General features: G+C 44.3%; 1 protein-coding gene across 1 annotated transcript in view; it reads right to left on the bottom strand.

Moving 5' to 3' along the window:
* Positions 1-1772, bottom strand: part of TRIML2 (tripartite motif family like 2) — a 19335-nt gene extending 17563 nt beyond the window's left edge. Inside the window, exon 1 of the mRNA XM_012806955.2 lies at positions 1724-1772. Coding sequence (XP_012662409.2) covers positions 1724-1772 — 49 coding nt within the window. The remainder of the gene's footprint in view (positions 1-1723) is intronic.
* Positions 1773-17760: the final 15988 nt, after the last annotated feature.

The raw sequence follows: 17760 nt of genomic DNA, 5'->3' as shown, positions 1-17760 counted from the left end.
AAAGAAAGAAAGAAAGAAAGAAATTCACCAATTCAAATTTTCCATCAGATCCCAGCAGTGGTCAAGGTATGTAGCCCATCCAGACCCTCTTACAGCCACCATTTTTGCTTGTGTGTTCTTTTGAACCTCTAAATCTTAGGGTGCTCCAGGGTTCAATTCTGGCTGCATATTCCTGTCCTATAGTCTTTCCCTAGATAACTTCATTTATCTCCAAAGATTTAAGTGTCACTCTCCAATTTAAATGTCCTTGCCCAACACAGACCTCTCAGCACTTTTGCAATAAGCACTTCAAATTAGCATACCCCAAACTGGCAAAGATCTCCACTACTCATTTGAAATACCTTCCCTTTACTCAGAGCCTTGTTCTATTTTCTCAGTAGCTAATTGATTTGATATTTCTTTTCTTTCTTTCTTAAAGAGACGGGGTCTCCCTATGCTGTGCAGGCTGGAGTGCAGTGGCTATGCACAGGCAAGATCACACTATTAACCAGCACAGGAGTTTCGACCTGCTCTGTCCAGCCTGGGACCATCTACCCCTCCTTAGGCAACCTGATGGCCCCTGCTTCCAGCAGGTCACCATATTGATGCTAAATTTAGTGCAGACACCCCATCAGCATAGCACAATACAGCCCAGAACTACTGGACTCCAGCAATCCTCCAGCCTCAGCCCACACCCACACCCAGTAGCTGGGACAACAGGCACCCACCTCCGACCACACTTTAACAAATTTACCTGTGAGTCACTCTACATTCATAAGAAACTTAAGTTTTTTTGACCCCTTATGTCTACATCAGACATAGTAGATGCATAAAAAAACTTCTAAGATACTCTGCTAGGGGCGGTGGCTCACGCCTGTAATCCCAGCATGCTGAGAGGATGAGGCTGGACCATCGTTTGCTGGCGGGAGTTCAAGACCAGCCCACAAAAGCAAGACCCAGTCTTCTCTACTAAAAATAGAAAAACTATTAGCACTCTGGGAAGCCGAGGCGGGTAGATTGCCTGAGCTCACAGGTTGGAGACCAGCCTGAGCAAAAATGAGTCCCCCGTCTCTAAAAATAGACGGGCATTGTGGTGGGCGCCTGTAGTGCCAGCGACTCTGGAGGCCGAGGCAAGAGAATTGCTTGAGGCTGGGTGCCGGTAGCTCAGTGGGTGGGGCGCTGGCTCCAGGCTCCAGGGCTGGTGGGTTAGAACCTGGCCGGAGCCTGCTGAACAAAAAGAAAATAGCCAGGTGTTTTGGCGGGCGCCTGTAGTCCCAGCTGCTAGGGAGGCTGGGGCAGGAGATCGCTTAAGCCCGGAAATTTGTGGTTGCTGTGAGCTCTGACACCACCACACTCTACCTGGGGCTACAGAACAAGACAGTGAGTGTGTGGGGGTGGGGAGGCGGGGGGGGAGGGGATATTTTATGTCGAACTAGCAAAAATTCAAACTTAAGGTGAAATCAGAAGATAGGGCAGAGGTGGTTAAATATTTTTATAGACACCAAGAGAGGACCATTGACGCACAACCCCCCCCCCCCAGTATGTGCTCACTTTCGATCTGTACCCTCGTTTTTTTCCTAATGTTTTTTCTTTGCCTCTGGTTTCCTCACTTCCTCTTTTATCCACCCTATCTTTAAGTTTCCATATATGCTAAGATCTACAGATCCCAAGATCAAGTTTAGAAATTTAAAGAGAACCAGGATTAAGACAGAAAACCAGGATTCAGAGTGGCAAGCGTACTTACTTTCTTTGCAGTAATCCCGGGAGTTTCCTTCAGGGGGAAAAGTTGCCATCACGCAGAGTCAGAGCATTTTATCCGCAGCGATTGTGCCCTCAGCCCCTGCCGCCACCCTCAGGTCGGCATCCAGGAAGTTCAAATCATATTACTACAATTAATCCAGGACAGTGGTTATCAAACCCTGCGGGAGCTTTGGAATCATCTGAGTTTGTATTTCTAACTCCGATTTCTTGGTCCCACCCCCAGGAAGTCAGAAGCAGTGAATTAGGGCGGAGTCTGTAGAGCAGCCTGGATTCAGCAGTTTGGAGTTTCAGTCTGTGGGGTGTGAGTGGTTATTTTGTTCTTTGTGCCTGATGTGGTGGCTCACACCTATAACCTCAGCTTGCTGGGAGGCCAAGGCGGGTGGATTGCTTGAGCTCAGGAGTTTGAGACCCAGCCTGAGAAAAATCGAGAACCGGTCTCTAAAAACTAGCCTGGCGGGGTGGCAGTGCCTGTAGTCCTGGCAACTCAGGAGGCCAAGGCAGGAGGCTGGCTCCAGCCCAAGAATTTGATGTTGCTGTGAGCTGTAATGACTCACCCCACTCTACCCAGGCAACAAAGTGAGACTTTTGTCTTAAAAAAAAAAAAAAAAAAAAAATTGTTCTCTGTTCTTTGTGCCTCCAGCACATCTAGCCCCTTATTTATTTATTTAGAGACCGAGTCTCTGTTGATCCACCTGCTTCAGCCTCTCAGTAGCTAACAACAAGCCAGGTTAGTTTTTCTATTTTCAGTAAAGATTGCATCTCGCTCTTGCTCGGGCTGGTCTCCAACTCCTAAGCTCAAGCAACTGTCCCCACTCCCCTTCCCAGAGTGCTGGGATTATGGATGTGAGCCACCAAGCCTGGCCTTAAGTATTTTTTTTAAAATGATTCTCACCCATGTATTGACAATTCCACAGGAAAAAAGCCCTCAAGATGATATTCTAGAATAGTATTCTGTTTTCTCCTGAGCCTCACTCTTTTATCTTAAGCTCTTAAACATCTTTATTAGAGAATTATACCTTACTTCATGGTCAGTTTTCAGAACGCTGAAGCAACTGCTCGTCCCTTTGTGTGGTAGGCAGGAAAATTATAAATAGGGATAGGTGACCGACTGGGGCGTTTGTCCTTGTCTGGAGGTCCAGGGACAATCTCAGATAATTCAGATTTGGCCTCTGTGAAGAGGAAATCTCCACAGCTTCCTACCTTTTATAGTTCTGTCCCCTGAAAGATCTTTAGTGTGTCAATCAATCAATTCCTGTGGCTAATTAAAACCAGTGATTCTTTCTTTTTTTTCTCTTCACTGCTGACAAAGTAAGGAGAATTCTGCTTGGCTATCTGATCTTTCAAAATCTCATCCTGCCGGAGGGGATCTTGAACACACCCTTTCTCCTATCTCAAACAATACTCCCTGCCAATTACCTCTTCCAACCCTAAATCCAGACCACATTCATTCCTGTGTGTCCCTCCTTGCCCCAGGCAGCTTCCTTTTATCCTCTAAGCTCTTGTGCAGCCAACATCAGTGAGGACGCCACCCCTTATTCTATCACCTCTGACTGTCACCTCTGAGCTTCATACCTCTTGAGTTTATTTATTTTGAAAGGCAATTGTTGCAATCTCTGCATTGGGGGCACAGTTCTCAGGTTGTGAAGTCTCTAAAACCCTATCTTAGTTTTAAAGTAAATTATTAACTCTAGAAGACCCACTATTTTTTTTTTTTTTTTGAGACAGAGCCTCAAGCTATCCCCCTGGGCAGAGTGCAGTGGCATCACAGCTCACAACAACCTCCAACTCCTAGGCTCAAGCGAGTCTCCTGTCTCAGCCTCCCAAGTAGCTGGGACCACAGGCAGCCACCACAACGCCCGACTACTTTTTGGTTGCAGCCGTCATTGTTGCTTGGCGGCCAGGGCTGGATTCAAACCCGCCGCCTTGGGTGTATGTGGCTGGCACCTTAGCCATTTGAGCCACAGGCGCCAAGCCAAGACTCACCATTTTAAGATAATTCTAAAGGCAGGGCCCTGTGGTTCACACCAGTAATCCTAGCACTCTGGGAGACCAAGACTGGTGGATCACTTGAGCTCAAGAATTTAAGACTAGCTTGAGAAAGAGGGAGACCTCCATCTCTACCAAAAACAGAAAAACTAGCCAGGTATTGTGGTGGGCACCTATAGTCCCAGCTACTAGGGAGACTGAGGCAGAAGGATTGCTTGAGCCCAGGAGTTTGAGGTTGCTATGAGCTATAATGATGCCATAGCACTCTACCCAGGGCAACACAGTGATACTGTCTCAAAAAATAATAATTCTAAAAACATTGAAAGAAAAGTGCACTAACCTCTTGTGTATCAAATAATCCTGGGATTATTGGATATAGTGTGGGGCTATAGGTGTCAACCATAATGCCTGGCTAGTTTTTCTATTTTTAGTAGAGATGAGGTCTCCCTCTTGCTCAGGCTGGTCTTGAAGTCTTGAGTAGAATCCGAATACATCTACAGATGGGAAAGCAGATGATACAGAAAGTAATTGAGCAGGAGCTCTGGGTGCAGAAAATTGCAGGTATGGGATTTGAATCCCAGCCTGTCTGGTGCCAAACTTCACACTCCTTCCCCACTGTACTCCCTGGTTCCAATTAAGTGTTAACCAAAAAGTTTTGCCAGTTTATTTAACAATAAAAATACCTTAAATTTGCATTGCAATTTATCATGAGATGTTTTTGTAGGTCTAGAGTAATAACATTATAGAAAACACAGATCATTTTAATGTGTTAGATTTAAAAGTTTTTGATTAAAAAGGATTACTTATACAGCATGGGTTTTTTTTTCACTGCCAAAGAATAAATGCAGTCATGAATGAGTCAAAGTTCTCCTGACTATTTCATAAACTTTGAAGTGTCCACTCCTTTTTTTTTGCAGTTTTTGGCCAGGGCTGGGTTTGAACCCACCACCTCCAGTATATGGGCCTGGTGCCCTACTCCTTGAGCCATGGGTACCCCCCTGTCCTCTCCTTTTGATTAACTACCTTCTTCTCACCACTGCCCCCAGGGCAGCATAGCCTCTGGACGGAATGCATATGCTGGCTAATGCCAAATGAGGTCATGGTTGTTACTTCAGACCCCTTTGGCCATCTCTTCTCATTTCAGAAAGGACCAGAACTAGGTGAGGGAGAGGGCTTGTAGCGTGTATTCCATTGTTTTTCTTCCTCAGGAAGGATCACCTTCCTTGAAGGCAGCTCCATGAGATGCTGGGGCTTCCCTATCACTGGCGAACATCCCTGGCTCTGGGAGGGTCAGGAGTCATGTTCAACTCCTTCCTCACCTAAGAAAGCATTAATATTTCAGAATCAAACATTTAGCCAGCCCTCTAGGAGGGTGAGGTGGGAGGATTGCCTGAGCTCAGGAGGTCAAGACCGGCCTGAACAAAAGGTGTAAGACCCCATATCTACTAAAAATAGAAAAACTAGCTGATGTGGTGAGTGGCTGTAGTTTCAGCTACTTGGGAGGCTGAGGCAGGAGGATTTCTCGAGCCCAGTGAAAGGTTACGGAGCCAAAGATGAAAGATTATTCTGAGGCACAAGATGACAGGAAAATAGAGGCCCAGTTTGTGCAATTAAAATGGCTTTATTCCATCAGGGTGCAAGTGGAGTAAGATTTCTATCCGGGAAGAAATCCACACTTGGGTAATGACGATCAGGAGTTTTTAAAGGTCAGGAAGGTGGGGGTTGGGACAGTCTCTTTCCTGGGTTGGACATCTGTTATAAGGGTGGGGATTGGCCCATTTACCTTTCCCAGGTGGGACACCTGGTGGGGTAAAGTAGGGGGTTGACCCATTCACCTTTCTTAGGTGGGGCAACCAGTGGGAGAGGGTAGATGTTGATTCTTTTAGGTGAGTCCACCCTATTTGGGTGGGGTTTGACCCTATCACCCAGATATTTGAGGTTGCTGTGAGCTATGACGCCATGCCACTGTACTCAGGGTGACAGAGTGAGATCTTGTCTCAAAGAAAAAAAATAAAAGAATCAAATGTTTGGCTTGGCGCCTGTAGCATAGTGGTTATGGTGCCAGCCACATGCACTGAGGCTGGCGGGTTCCAACCCGGCCTGGGCCTGCGGAGCAACAATGACAACTACAACCAAAAAATAGCCAGACCTAGTGGTGGGCGCCTGTAGTCCCAGCTACTTGGGAGCCTGAGGCAAGTGAATTGCTTAAGCCCAAGAGTTTGAGGTTGCTGTGAGCTGTGATACCACAGCATTTTACCGAGGGTGACATAGACTCTGTCTCAAAAAAAAAAAAAAAATCAAACATTTATGGTTGGCCTCTGTGGTACTACAGTGGCCCATTTGACATTGTAAATATATATGACACAAAGTCACATTCTGTCATCCTATGTAGGGTGCCCTGGCATCATAGCTCACAGAAACCTCAAACTCCTGAGCTCAAGCATTCCTCCTGTATTAGCCTTCAGAGTTGCTGGGATTATAGGCCCCTGCCAGGACACCTGGCTAATTTTTCTATTTTTAATGGAAACACAGTCTTGCTCTTGGTGAAGCTGGTCTCAAGTAGTCCACCCACCTCGGCCTCCCTGCGTGTTAGGGTAACAGGCGTGAGCCGCCACTCCTGTTTTGGTAAATATTTAAACTCAACATATCTAACTTGCTTTATGTTGACTTTTTCTAGAGAAAGATAATACTTGTAGGTAAGAATTCCAATGGGATAAAGAGATCACGGAGAGGTCTTAGCATAGAAGGGTGAGGGGCCAAAGAAAGTAGAGGAGGCCAGTCCAAGAACAGGGAAAGACTTTGATAGAGGCGACAAGGAGAATGAAGGCTGACCAGCTCAGCACCCCAGGCAGTTACAAAAGGCTTTTATTAGCCTCATCAGTATAGCTGGAATGTGGCAGTGAGCCTGGAGAATGGCATGGGGCTCTTCCCTAGTGTGGGTCAGGGTATGGGAGTATTTTTAGGATTATGGACCTGGATATGGGTAGGATCTTTGGCCTGAAGGCACTTCACAAATCTGAGGAGGAGATTGCTGGTTTCTATCCTGATTTTCTGAAAGGGCTGCACTCCTGTCAGGGTTATGAGACTTCCTTTCCCACAGTTACTTTGTCTCACTTATCTCCACAACAGGACAAGCCCTTTCTGTTTTGTCTAGAGAGAATAACCTTCAGAAAAACAAATGGGCTGACTTCGGTGGAAATCCCTTGATGCTGAGCAAATCAAGTTAAATTTTCTTCACCAAGGGTCACGCGTTAAGGAAAGCATCACGTCTAACCGATGAAGTTAGACTGAAGTGCGTTTCCATTCCAGCCTTGCCACTTAATGGCCATGACCTTCACCAAGTCACCAGATACTGAGCTTCATCTACAAAGGGAGTAATTATAGCTGTTGGGTAGTCAGGTGGGAAGGACTCTTCTGGGGAAGGAGAAAAAGGCAGCACCTCAGGTTGCCACCATGCTGCTGCCCACCTTACTTTTGTCACCAAGTGATTGCTCACATCTGGGGAGGAGGGAACATTCTACCAACCTACCAATCAGAACTTAGCTGCCAACTGCAAAAGAATGAAGGAGACGCTCTAGCCTGACAACAGGTGCAACAGAGTCTTGTATTATGTGGCCCATCTCCCACCCCATGGCTCTCAGAGGGAGGACCAATGAGAGGTCCACATGTCCCAGAAGACCCTGGTTCCAAGGTGACCTCTGAAACAGTTAGGTAGGGCTGACCCAGGTGGTATTGAGAGAGGATACCTGGGAAAAGTGAGGTCTGACAGAACAGAGGTCTTCTCAGGGAGGCCCCAAGAACATACCTGCAAGAGAGAACCCTGGCCAAGTTCAAGGCCTCTTGGCCTACTTGCCCTAGCAATGGGTTCCTCTTGCACTGCCTATGGCGAATGTAGCTTGCTCTGTAAGCCTGTACCTTGGTCCCCAGGTTGACAGCTTGAGGCTCTGTTTCAAAAAAAAATAATTCTTTTGTGCTGTTTCTTCACTGGCTAAAATAAAGCCCTTCCTCTTTTATTTATTTATTTTTTAGAGACAGAGTCTCACTTTGTCACCCTCAGTAGTGCTATGACATCACAGCTCACAGCAACCTCCAGCTCTTGGGCTTAGGTGATTCTCTTGCCTCAGCCTCCTGAGTGGCTGGGACTACAGGCGCCTGCCACAATGCTGGGCTATTTTGTTGTTGTTGTTGTTTTGCTGTTTGGCCGGGACTGGGTTTGAACCCACCACCCTTGGTATATGGGGCTGGCGCCCTACTCCCTGAGCCACAGGTGCCACCCAAAGCCCTTCCTCTTTTAAATGTGGTGTTTGGGGATTCTTTCTACTGGGGCTCCTCTTCCTGTATCAACATGAGTGGTTATATGGAACATGGATAGGAACAAAAAATGGGAAGGAGAACAGAAATTTCTCTCATTTTGAATGAAGACTCTTTTCTTCCTCTACTCATCCAAAGTCATTCTTTTGAGCAATCAAAAGCATTCATTACCTTGGGCCGGGCAGGGTGACTCTAGCCTGTAATCCTAGCACTCTGGGAGGCTGACACTAGAGGATTGCTTGAACTCCCAGGAGTTGGAGACGAGCCTGAGCAAGAGTGAGACCATGTTTCTACTAAAATAGAAAAAAAAAACTAGCTGGGCGTGGTGGTGGGCACCTATAGTCGCTACTCAAGAGGCTGAAGCAGGAGGATTTGCTGAGCCCAACAGTTTGAGGTTGCTGTGAGCTATTGATACCGGAATTTTGCTCTTCAGTAGGTTCTTGGTCTTGGTGATTCAAAGAATGAATCCGCAGACCACAGATCAGTGGTAAGACAGGATTTATTTACAGAAAAGTATACAGCAGTGCTCTCTCCCCCTCTCTGTAGGCTCTTTGTCTAGGGGCATATACAGTCGCAAGGGGCCCTCAATAGTTACATTTTTGGGGGCTAGGTAGTTACATTTAGTGTGTCTGGAACATCTGTCTGGGACATGTCTGGCCCTCAGTAGTTACATTTAGTGTGTCTGGTGGCAAATGAATGGCTATAATCCCTTTCATTCCCAGGTCTAGGAAATGGGGACCCCCTGCCCACCCTCCAGCCTGCTGGTTCTTCTGCTTGCTGCCACCGCACCAACATCACCAAGACAGAGGCAGCAGGTCTGTGCCCCCCAGCTCCACAAGCTGGCTGGGATGCCACTTGTCCTGTATCACTATGACGCCATGGCACTCTACCCAGGGTGGCAGAGTGGGGCTCTGTCTAAACAAAAAAGAAAAAGAGCATTATTATTATTATTTGCAGTTTTTGGCTGGGACTGGGTTTGAACCCACCACCTCTGGCATATAGGGCTGGCATCTTACTCCTTTGAGCCACAGGCACCGGCCAAAAGAGCATTATTTTTATAAATAAGGGGGATACAACTGGAATAATGATAGAAGTGGGACACGTGTGTTACTGAGATATGGGAAATAAAGACCTTTGTGATGCCCCTTTTGGGGGTTTTTGTTTATTAATATACAGATTAATAAAGCAGTAACTATAATTGATATTGAGGCATACATTCAGTTTTTATTAAAGTGATGTTTATCCTAAATCTTTGAGAGCTCTCTGTATATTATATGTCTTTAGGCAAAAGTTTTTCAACATCATCATGGTTTAACTCAGTAATAAAGCTGTATCACAAATATAGTAATATCCACTTGCTGCTCACTCTTATTAGGGGATATGCATCCTTTTATTTTATTTTAATTTTTTTGAAACAGAGTCTGACTCTGTCATCCTGGCTAGAGTGCCATAGCCACAGCTTTGCTCATAGCAACCTCAAACCCCTGAGTTCAAGTGACCCTCCTGCCTCAGCCTCCTGAGTAGCTGGGACAAGTGCCTACCACCATGCTCAGCTGGTTTTCCTATTTTTAGTAGACATGGGGTCTCACTTTTTCTTTTTTCTTTTCTTTTTTTTTTTTTTACTTTTTCTATTTTTAGTAGAGACAGGTTCTCACTCTTGCGCAGGCAGGTTTCGAACTCCTCTCCTTAAGTAAGCCTCCTGCTTTGGCCTCCCAGAGTGCTGAGATTACAGGCCTGAACCACTGTCCCTGGCCAGAGGATGTGCATCTTCATACCATCGTGTGAAACAAAGAATCCTTAAATCCATGTTAAATCCATCTGAGACTTAAGACATGTTTATAACCTGGAAGTACACTTGGTAAGCCAGCAACATTAATTCAAACAAAATTTTTTTGTTGTGAAGATATTTTCACAGAATCAAGGTGTCAGTCTTGTAGAATTTTAGGGTGTGGAGATGATTTATGGAGTGTACTACCACCACAAACAGTTTCATGGTCCTAGTTGGAGTGAGAGGCAGGGTGGGTAAGAATCCAGATAGATCAATATATCAGCCTTATCCATCTCCCCTCCAAGTGGGAAATCCATCCCCAAATTCACCTCCACCGTTACTTCTAATAGCGTATGTCAAAAAAAGCTTTTCCTTCACATGCTCTGTCCTTTTACTAAACTTGACCTCCTCTTCCTACCCGCCACAGCTCAGCATGGGTAGAATCCATTTCTCTGCAGTGTTGGTGCAATTCAACAAAAAGTGATACAGATTTTTTTGGCTTTTCTTATAAACATGGGTAAAGTAAATTTATTGATTAGAGAAAGAGTGCAAGTTGCTAGGGTAAAAGCAACATAGTGGTAGAACACATCAGGACCCCCTCCCCCCACAGAGTAAGAAGTATTTAAATTTAACTAGGTAATTAGAAGTAATTAAGCATTCATCAGATGCAAACCGTGGGCTGCTCACTAATTATGAAATATCTTTATTATTTATTTATTTTTTTAGAAACAGAGTTTCACTTTATTGCTCTTGGTAGAGTGCAGTGGCATCATAGCTCACAGCAACCTCCAACTGCTGGGCTTAGGCAATTCTCTTGCCTTAGCCTCCCAAGTAGGTGGGACTACAGGTGCCCACCACAATGCCTAGCTATTTTTTGTTACAGTTTGGCCGGGGCTGGGTTTAACATGGCGCCTTACCCACTGAGCCACAGGTGCTGCCCCATGAAATATCTTTAATTATCAAGAAAATCGAACAGGCTTGGTGCCTGCAGCTCAGTGGCTAGGGTACCAGCGGCCACATGCACTGGCAGGTTCAAACCCAGCTGGGGCCTGCTAAACAACAATGGCAACAACAATAACAAAGACAATAGCCGGGCATTGTGGCAGGTACCTGTAGTCCCACCTACTTTGGAGGCTGAAGCAAGAGAATCACTTGAGCCCAAGCATTTGAGGTTGCTGTGAGCTGTGATTCCAACAGCACTCTACCAAGGTTGACATAGTGAGACTCTGTCTCAAAAAACAGCAAAAGAAAGAAAATGGAAACAAATACGAAATTATAGAAAACTAGTAAAGATCATATGTGGAAATCACATCTTATAGATCTAGCCCTCTAGAAAAAAATCTTATAAACACAAATGTTAGTAAACATTTGGAGACTAAAACTAACTAAATAGGCTCAGTGCCTATAGCTCACTGGTTAGGGCACCGGCCACATACACGGCGGGCGGGCAGTTCAAACCCAACCCAGGCCTGCCCAACAACAATGCCAACTACAACCAAAAAATAGCTGGGCGTTGTGGCGGGCACCTGAAGTCCTAGCTACTTGGGAGACTGAGGCAAGAAAATTGCTTAAACCCAAGAGTTTGAGGTTGCTGACACCCCAGCACTCCACTGAGGGTGACATAGTTAGACTCTGTCTCAAAAAAAAAAAAAAAAAGACTAAACTAAATAAACCATTTCTGCTGTCCAAGCCTGTTTTCTGAGATTTAGTGGTTTACACATGATGCTTCTATCTATGTTTATGGGCTTGTTCAGTTTCTTTCTTTTTCTCCAAAACAATAATTCCCAGATAAAGTTGTCTATAAATAAATTTAGATGACCATCCCATTTGGAGGTATGGGCGGTTAAATTTGGTAGAAATATCAATAGGTTATATATATTAATCACAGTCTATATGATGTGAATATGAATAAAAATGTTCCCTTTGTATTATTAAGTCTTACATTTTTAAGCTGGTGTCGACTGATCATTACTACATTAGTAAATCTAATACTTAAAATTACTGTTAGAATAATTGAATGCTAGATTCTACAATCCTTCCTAGAAGTAATTGGGTAGAATGCAAGGACTGGTTAAAAATTGTAGTGATTACAATTTCGAAAGAAAGTAAATAGTATTGTTACTGCCAATTAATTTATTCTTTAGCCTGAAACCATTTCCATGCACATTATGATTCTAATTACAAACTCCATGGAGAATAAAAATTACCTATTATTCTACCAGCTTACTATACAGATATCTGACTCCTAATTCGGATTTTATTTTTATTTATTTTATTTTATTTTTTTGAGACAGTGTCTTACTATCTTGCCCTCTTGGAGTGCTGTGGTGTCACAGCTCACAGCAACCTCAAACTCTTGGGCTTAAGCCTTCTCTTGTCTTAGCCTCCCAAGTAGCTGGGACAACAGACATCCACCACCATGCCCAGCTATTTTTTGTTTCAGTTGTCATTATTGTGCAGCTGGTCTGGGCTAGGTTTGAACCTGCCAGCCTTGGTGTATGTGGCTGGCCCCATAACCACTGTGCTATAGGTGCTGTGCCTTCTTTTAATTAATTTATTTTTTCCCCCCTAAGTGGGTTAAAAGGAATTTGCTTTTTAAAGAGCTGTGGACTGGGCAGATGGATAATGGTTCAAAATCTCTGTGTAGTTGGTGTGAACTAGCAGTAAAATCCTAACAGTAAAATTGGCAAATGAAGTCTCTGACAATATCAGAACTCCCTCCTTATTTGTGCCTAGCTTTGTTTAAAGAATGAATACTGACTTGGCACTCAGAGCACAGTGGTTATGGAGCCAGCCACATACACTGACTGAGGGTAGCAGGTTGGAACCTGGCCGGGCCAACTAAACAACAATGACAACTGCAATAGAAAAATAGCCGGGTGTTGTGGTGGTTGTCTATAGTCTCAGCTACTTGGGAGGCTGAGGCAAGAGAATCACTTAAGCCCAAGAGTTTGAGGTTGCTGTGAGCTGTGACATCACTGCACTCTACTGAGGGTGACATAGTGAGACTCTGTCTCAAAAATAAAAAAATAATGATATTAAAGAATTGTGGTAATAGAAAATATAGCCATGCCAAATACTTCAGCATTTATAAATCCTTGGAGAAGGAGATATTCTTTCCACTCAAGGAGACAATACAGACGTCCTTCCTTTTTTTTTTTCTTTTTTAGACAGAGTCTCACTTTGTCATCCTCAGTAAAGTGCAGTGACATCACAGCTCACAGCAACCTATAGCTCTTGGGCTTAGGTTATTCTCTGGGTTTAGCCTCCTGAATAGTTGGGACTACAGCCACCCACCACAACACCTAGCTATTTTTTTGTTCAGACTTTGTTTTTATTTTTATTTATTTAATTTTATTTTTTGAGACAGAGTCAAGTTTGGCTGGGGCCAGGTTTGAACCCTCCTCCCTTGGTACATGGGGCCGGCACCCTACTTGCTGAGCCACAAGAGTCGCCCTCTTTCTTTCTTTTCTCTCTCTCTTTCTTTTTCTTTCTCTTCCTCCCTTCTTTTCTTTTCTTTTCTTTTTCTTTTTGGATACTGAGCCTCACTTTGTCACCCTGGGTAGAGTGCTGTGGCATCATAGCTCACAGCAACCTCAAACTCTTGGGGTCAAGCAATCTTCCTACCTCAGCCTCCTGAATAGCTGGGACTATAGGCATCCCCACCATGTCCAGCTAGGTTTTCTATTTCTTTCTTTTTCTGTTTTTGTAGAAACAGAGTCTACTTTATCGTCTTTGGTAGAGTGCCGTAGCATCACAGGTCACAGCAACCTCCAACTCCTGGGCTTTGGCAATTCTCTTGCCTCAGCCTCCTGAGTAGCTGAGCAGGCACCCACTACAACACCTGGCTATTTTCTCTTGTTGCAGTTTAGCCAGGGCCTCATTTGAACCCACCACCCTCGGTATATGGGGCTGGCTCCCTCCCCACTGAGCCACAGGCGCCACTGCCCAGCTAGTTTTCCTATTTTTAGTAGGGATGGGGTCTCACTCTTGCTCAGGCTGATCTGGATCTCCTGAGCTCAAGCGATCCTCCCACTGGCCTCCCAGAGAACTGGGATTACAGGCGTGAGTCACTATGCCCAGTCAGGAATTCTATTCTAGCACAAAATTATTTTATGAGACTTAATGACAACTTCGAGCAACCCTAGAATAGTTTTGACACAGAATTTATCCTAGAAAGAACATATTCTCAGTTGGGATGTTTGGCATGACAAAAGAGTAAGATTTACCCTTCCCCTACAAGGGAGCCCCCCCCCCCGAATTAGGAAATCAGAGGACACAGTGTTTATTTTTCAAAGAATAACTAAAAATATCTTCCCTCTTCATTAAATGAATATGAATTCCTATTGGTTTCAGATTTTCTCACCAGATTCTGGGTACACACACATAAGCATCCCTGTAGGGAAGGCTCCTGCAGATGTGGACAGATTGTTGAATCCTGACTTAATTTTGTTCCCAATTTTTAACCATTTGTGAGAGGATTCCTATTTGGCCATTCATAGTTAACTTGTGTATTTCCATGTTGGTAAAAATGAGAGCCATACCCCCTTCTCAGTCTCCTGAAGGCTGGTGATTGGGACTTGCAGATTCTTAGCAGTGGCTTTGTACTTTAAAAAATAAAAGCCACAGCAGTGGGCGGTGACTCACACCTGTAATCCCAGCATTCTGGGAGGCCTAGGTAGGTGAATCGGATTGCTTTGAGCTAAGGGGTTCCAGACCAGCCTGAGCAAGAGTGAGACCTCATCTCTTCGACAAATAGAAAAACTGGCTGGGCATGGTGGTGGGCACCTGCAGTCCCAGCTACTCAGGAGGCTGATGCAAGAAGATTCTTTGAACCCAGGAGTTTGAGTTTGCTGTGAGCTATGATGCGACAGCACTCTACCTAGGGTGACAGAGTGAGACTATCTCAAAAATAAAAATAGAATAGAATAAAATAGAATGAAATGAAATGAAATGAAATACTGCAATACTGACCAAGGCCATGAATGAGAGGTTCGAAGGACTATGAGGCTTATATATGAAAAGAGGAATTTAATGATCCAGGGAGATCTGGACGTGTTTCCCTGAGATGATCAAACTGAGAGGGCAGGAAGGGGGGTGACAAGGAAAGCAAAATTGCCCTTCGCCTCCAGGTATCCTTCGGCAGTTTCTAAGATCCATTTATAGAGTAATTTTGCTGAGCAAATAGAGAAATGAAACCAATCTTACGATGATTGGTGCTTTGAAGAGAAACTTGTATTAACAAGCACAGACCAAATGCATCCTTTGTTTCTTCCTGTCATCTAGATGTTTTGTCTTGTTCTTACAAAAGTTAGTATTTTCCATGGTGCTTTCCATGGCTCCACCGTTGGCATTCCCATCTATGTGAATCGATGCAGAAGGCAGGGATCACACAAGGGCAGTCGTTTTTAGACTTAGACTACCTGGAAGTTTTGTATTTATAAAGACAACCTTAAAAACAGGCTTTCCCAAACTTTTATGTTATTGTAGTCTTGTTATACAATTCTCGCAAATTTTACCTGGGGTAGAGTGCCATGGTGTCACAGCTCACTGCAACCTCAAACTCTTGAGTTTAAGTGATCTTCCTACCCTAACCTCTGAGTAGCTGGGACTACAGGCACCTGCCACAAAGCCTGGATAGTTTTCCTATTTTTAGAAATGTGGTCTCATTCTTGCTCAGGATGGTCTTGAACTCCTGAGCTCAAGGAGTGCTCAAATGCATTCCTTTTAGAATGCTAGGATTACAGGTGAGCCACCAGGCCTGGAACCATTTCATGTTTTAAATTGGAGTGATGTCGCTATTTCCACAAGCCAAGTTCTTCTCCTAAACATCATAAACAACACTGATTACAATTTTATATATTCAAAAGTATGGGCAGGGTACAGTGGCTTGCTCCTGTAATCCTAGAACTTTGGGAGGCTCAGGAGGGAGGATTCCTTGAGCCAGAGTTTGAGGTTACAATGAGCTACAATGATGCCACTGTACCCCAGCCTGGGTGACTCAGAGCAAGAGCCTGTCTTGAGAGAAGAAAAGAAGTATGAAGAGTTCAGAGACATTTGAGTTGAAAGGTGTTAATACATTAAGAAGTAATTAGCTTCCTAGTTATAAAAAGTGCTAGGCTGCAGACTTGACCTGGGTATGAGCTGGAAGATGCAGACACCCAGGAGGCAGCTTTTCAGCACCTGCCAAAGAAACTGACATCACACTATATGATTTTTTTTTCTTTAGTCAGGCTGGTCTCAAACTCCTGACCTAAAGGGATCCTCCTGCCTCAGCCTCCCAAGATACTGAGATTACAAGGCATGAGCCACAGTGTCCAGCCATACCCCATATTATTTTGATGAATCACTTCCTATATGATTTTTTTATTTTTGTAGTTCTTTTGCAGGCTGCTTGAAGTAGCATAATGACCAGATAGGTCATCAAGGATGGATGATGACTGGGAGCTGGGTGGATTGCTGAGTTTGAGAGATCAAGACCAGCCTGAGCAAGAACGAGACCCTGTCTCCACTAAAAATTAGAAAAATAAACCAGGCATGGTGGCAGGTGCCTGTAGTCTCAGCTACTCAGGAGGCTGAGGCAGAAGGATTGCTTGAGTCCAGGAGTTTGAGGTTGTTGTGAGCTATGACAGCACAGCACTCTACTCAGGGTGACAGAGTGAGAGTCTGTCTCAAAAAAAAAAAAATACAAAAAAACATAACCCCCTCCCTCCAGAAAACCATGTTATGCATTTCAAGTAGTGAAACACAGAAAAGAAACACCTATGATTCTAGTATTGTGAGCAGATAGTTCTGCGAGCACGGGAGGACAGCCCCAAGTCTGTAAGCACAACAGAGGCCACCAAAGGGTACGTTGAGGGGAAGAGAGAGTTCATTTGTCCAAAAACTTAGAAATGCCAGTGAGGTCTGGTTTGCCATTCAGAATTATCTTCTTTAACTCTGTTCAATTGTCATATATAAACATAAATTCATATAAATATGGAAAAAAAAAAACCCAAAGGGATACTGACTTGGACCTTGTCAGAGGCTCTGGTGGGGCTCACTGGTTCTTATTCACTCATCAGTGGCCTCGTAACCCTTCTAGCTTTCTGTTACCAAACCGTGAAACCTCCCTCCCTGCCTCCCAACATTGCAAGCACAGGTCCCTTGCTGCATGTTGCATTTCCTTGGCTGTTGGTATTCTCAAGTGTCCTTCATTTAAGTCTAGAGTTTGATCTTGATGCAAAGCTTCAATTTTCCATATATGGCCATGTGTGTTACATGCGATATATTATTCCTTAAAAACAAACAAAGAGACACTTCACTCTGCCAAAATCGTGTACTAAAAATAATGGCGATTCTGTAAGTGTTGGGTCAGAACACTCAATCCCAATGCAACTCAAACCAGATGCTTGTAAAAAAGTTAACAACCTTTTAAAAAAAAAACCACATGTGGAATCAAAGATATTCGAACTTCTAACAGTAAAAACATAAACAAAGGGCAGCTGTTGATTCAGCTTTTACCAGAAGTGAAAGTTATTGGACAGGAGGTTTGGGAAAGGGTTGAGGCTGACAAGTTACGTGGCAAGGGCAAAAGGCACATAGAGACCCCGAAAGCAGCATCTCTGCGGCAGCATCTGGTCACCCTGGGCCATGAAGTGCATAGGCTGAATGGTCTTCAAGGTGGTAGAGAGATTAGCACACCAATGGCTCATGCAATTGGCTCCAAATTTGGTTCTTTTCTTGGAACCCAACTTCCACATGCATGGAAAACGTCTTGCTTGAACCAGTGCGGTTTTCTTGTCATAGTAAAACAATTGCCTCACTTTGCATTATAGAAAAATGCTGCTTTGAGCCCTGCAGTTGATTTCTTTTCTTTCTTTTTTTCTTTCTTCCTTTCTTCCCTCCCTCCCTTCCTTCCTTCCTTCCTTCCTTCCTTCCTTCCTTCCTTCCTTCCTTCCTTCCTTCCTTCCTTT

Source organism: Otolemur garnettii, unplaced genomic scaffold, assembly GCF_000181295.1.
Source record: "Otolemur garnettii isolate 467f Iridium unplaced genomic scaffold, OtoGar3 scaffold00061, whole genome shotgun sequence".
Lineage (NCBI taxonomy): Eukaryota > Metazoa > Chordata > Mammalia > Primates > Galagidae > Otolemur > Otolemur garnettii.
This window is presented reverse-complemented; position numbering and strand designations above follow the sequence as displayed.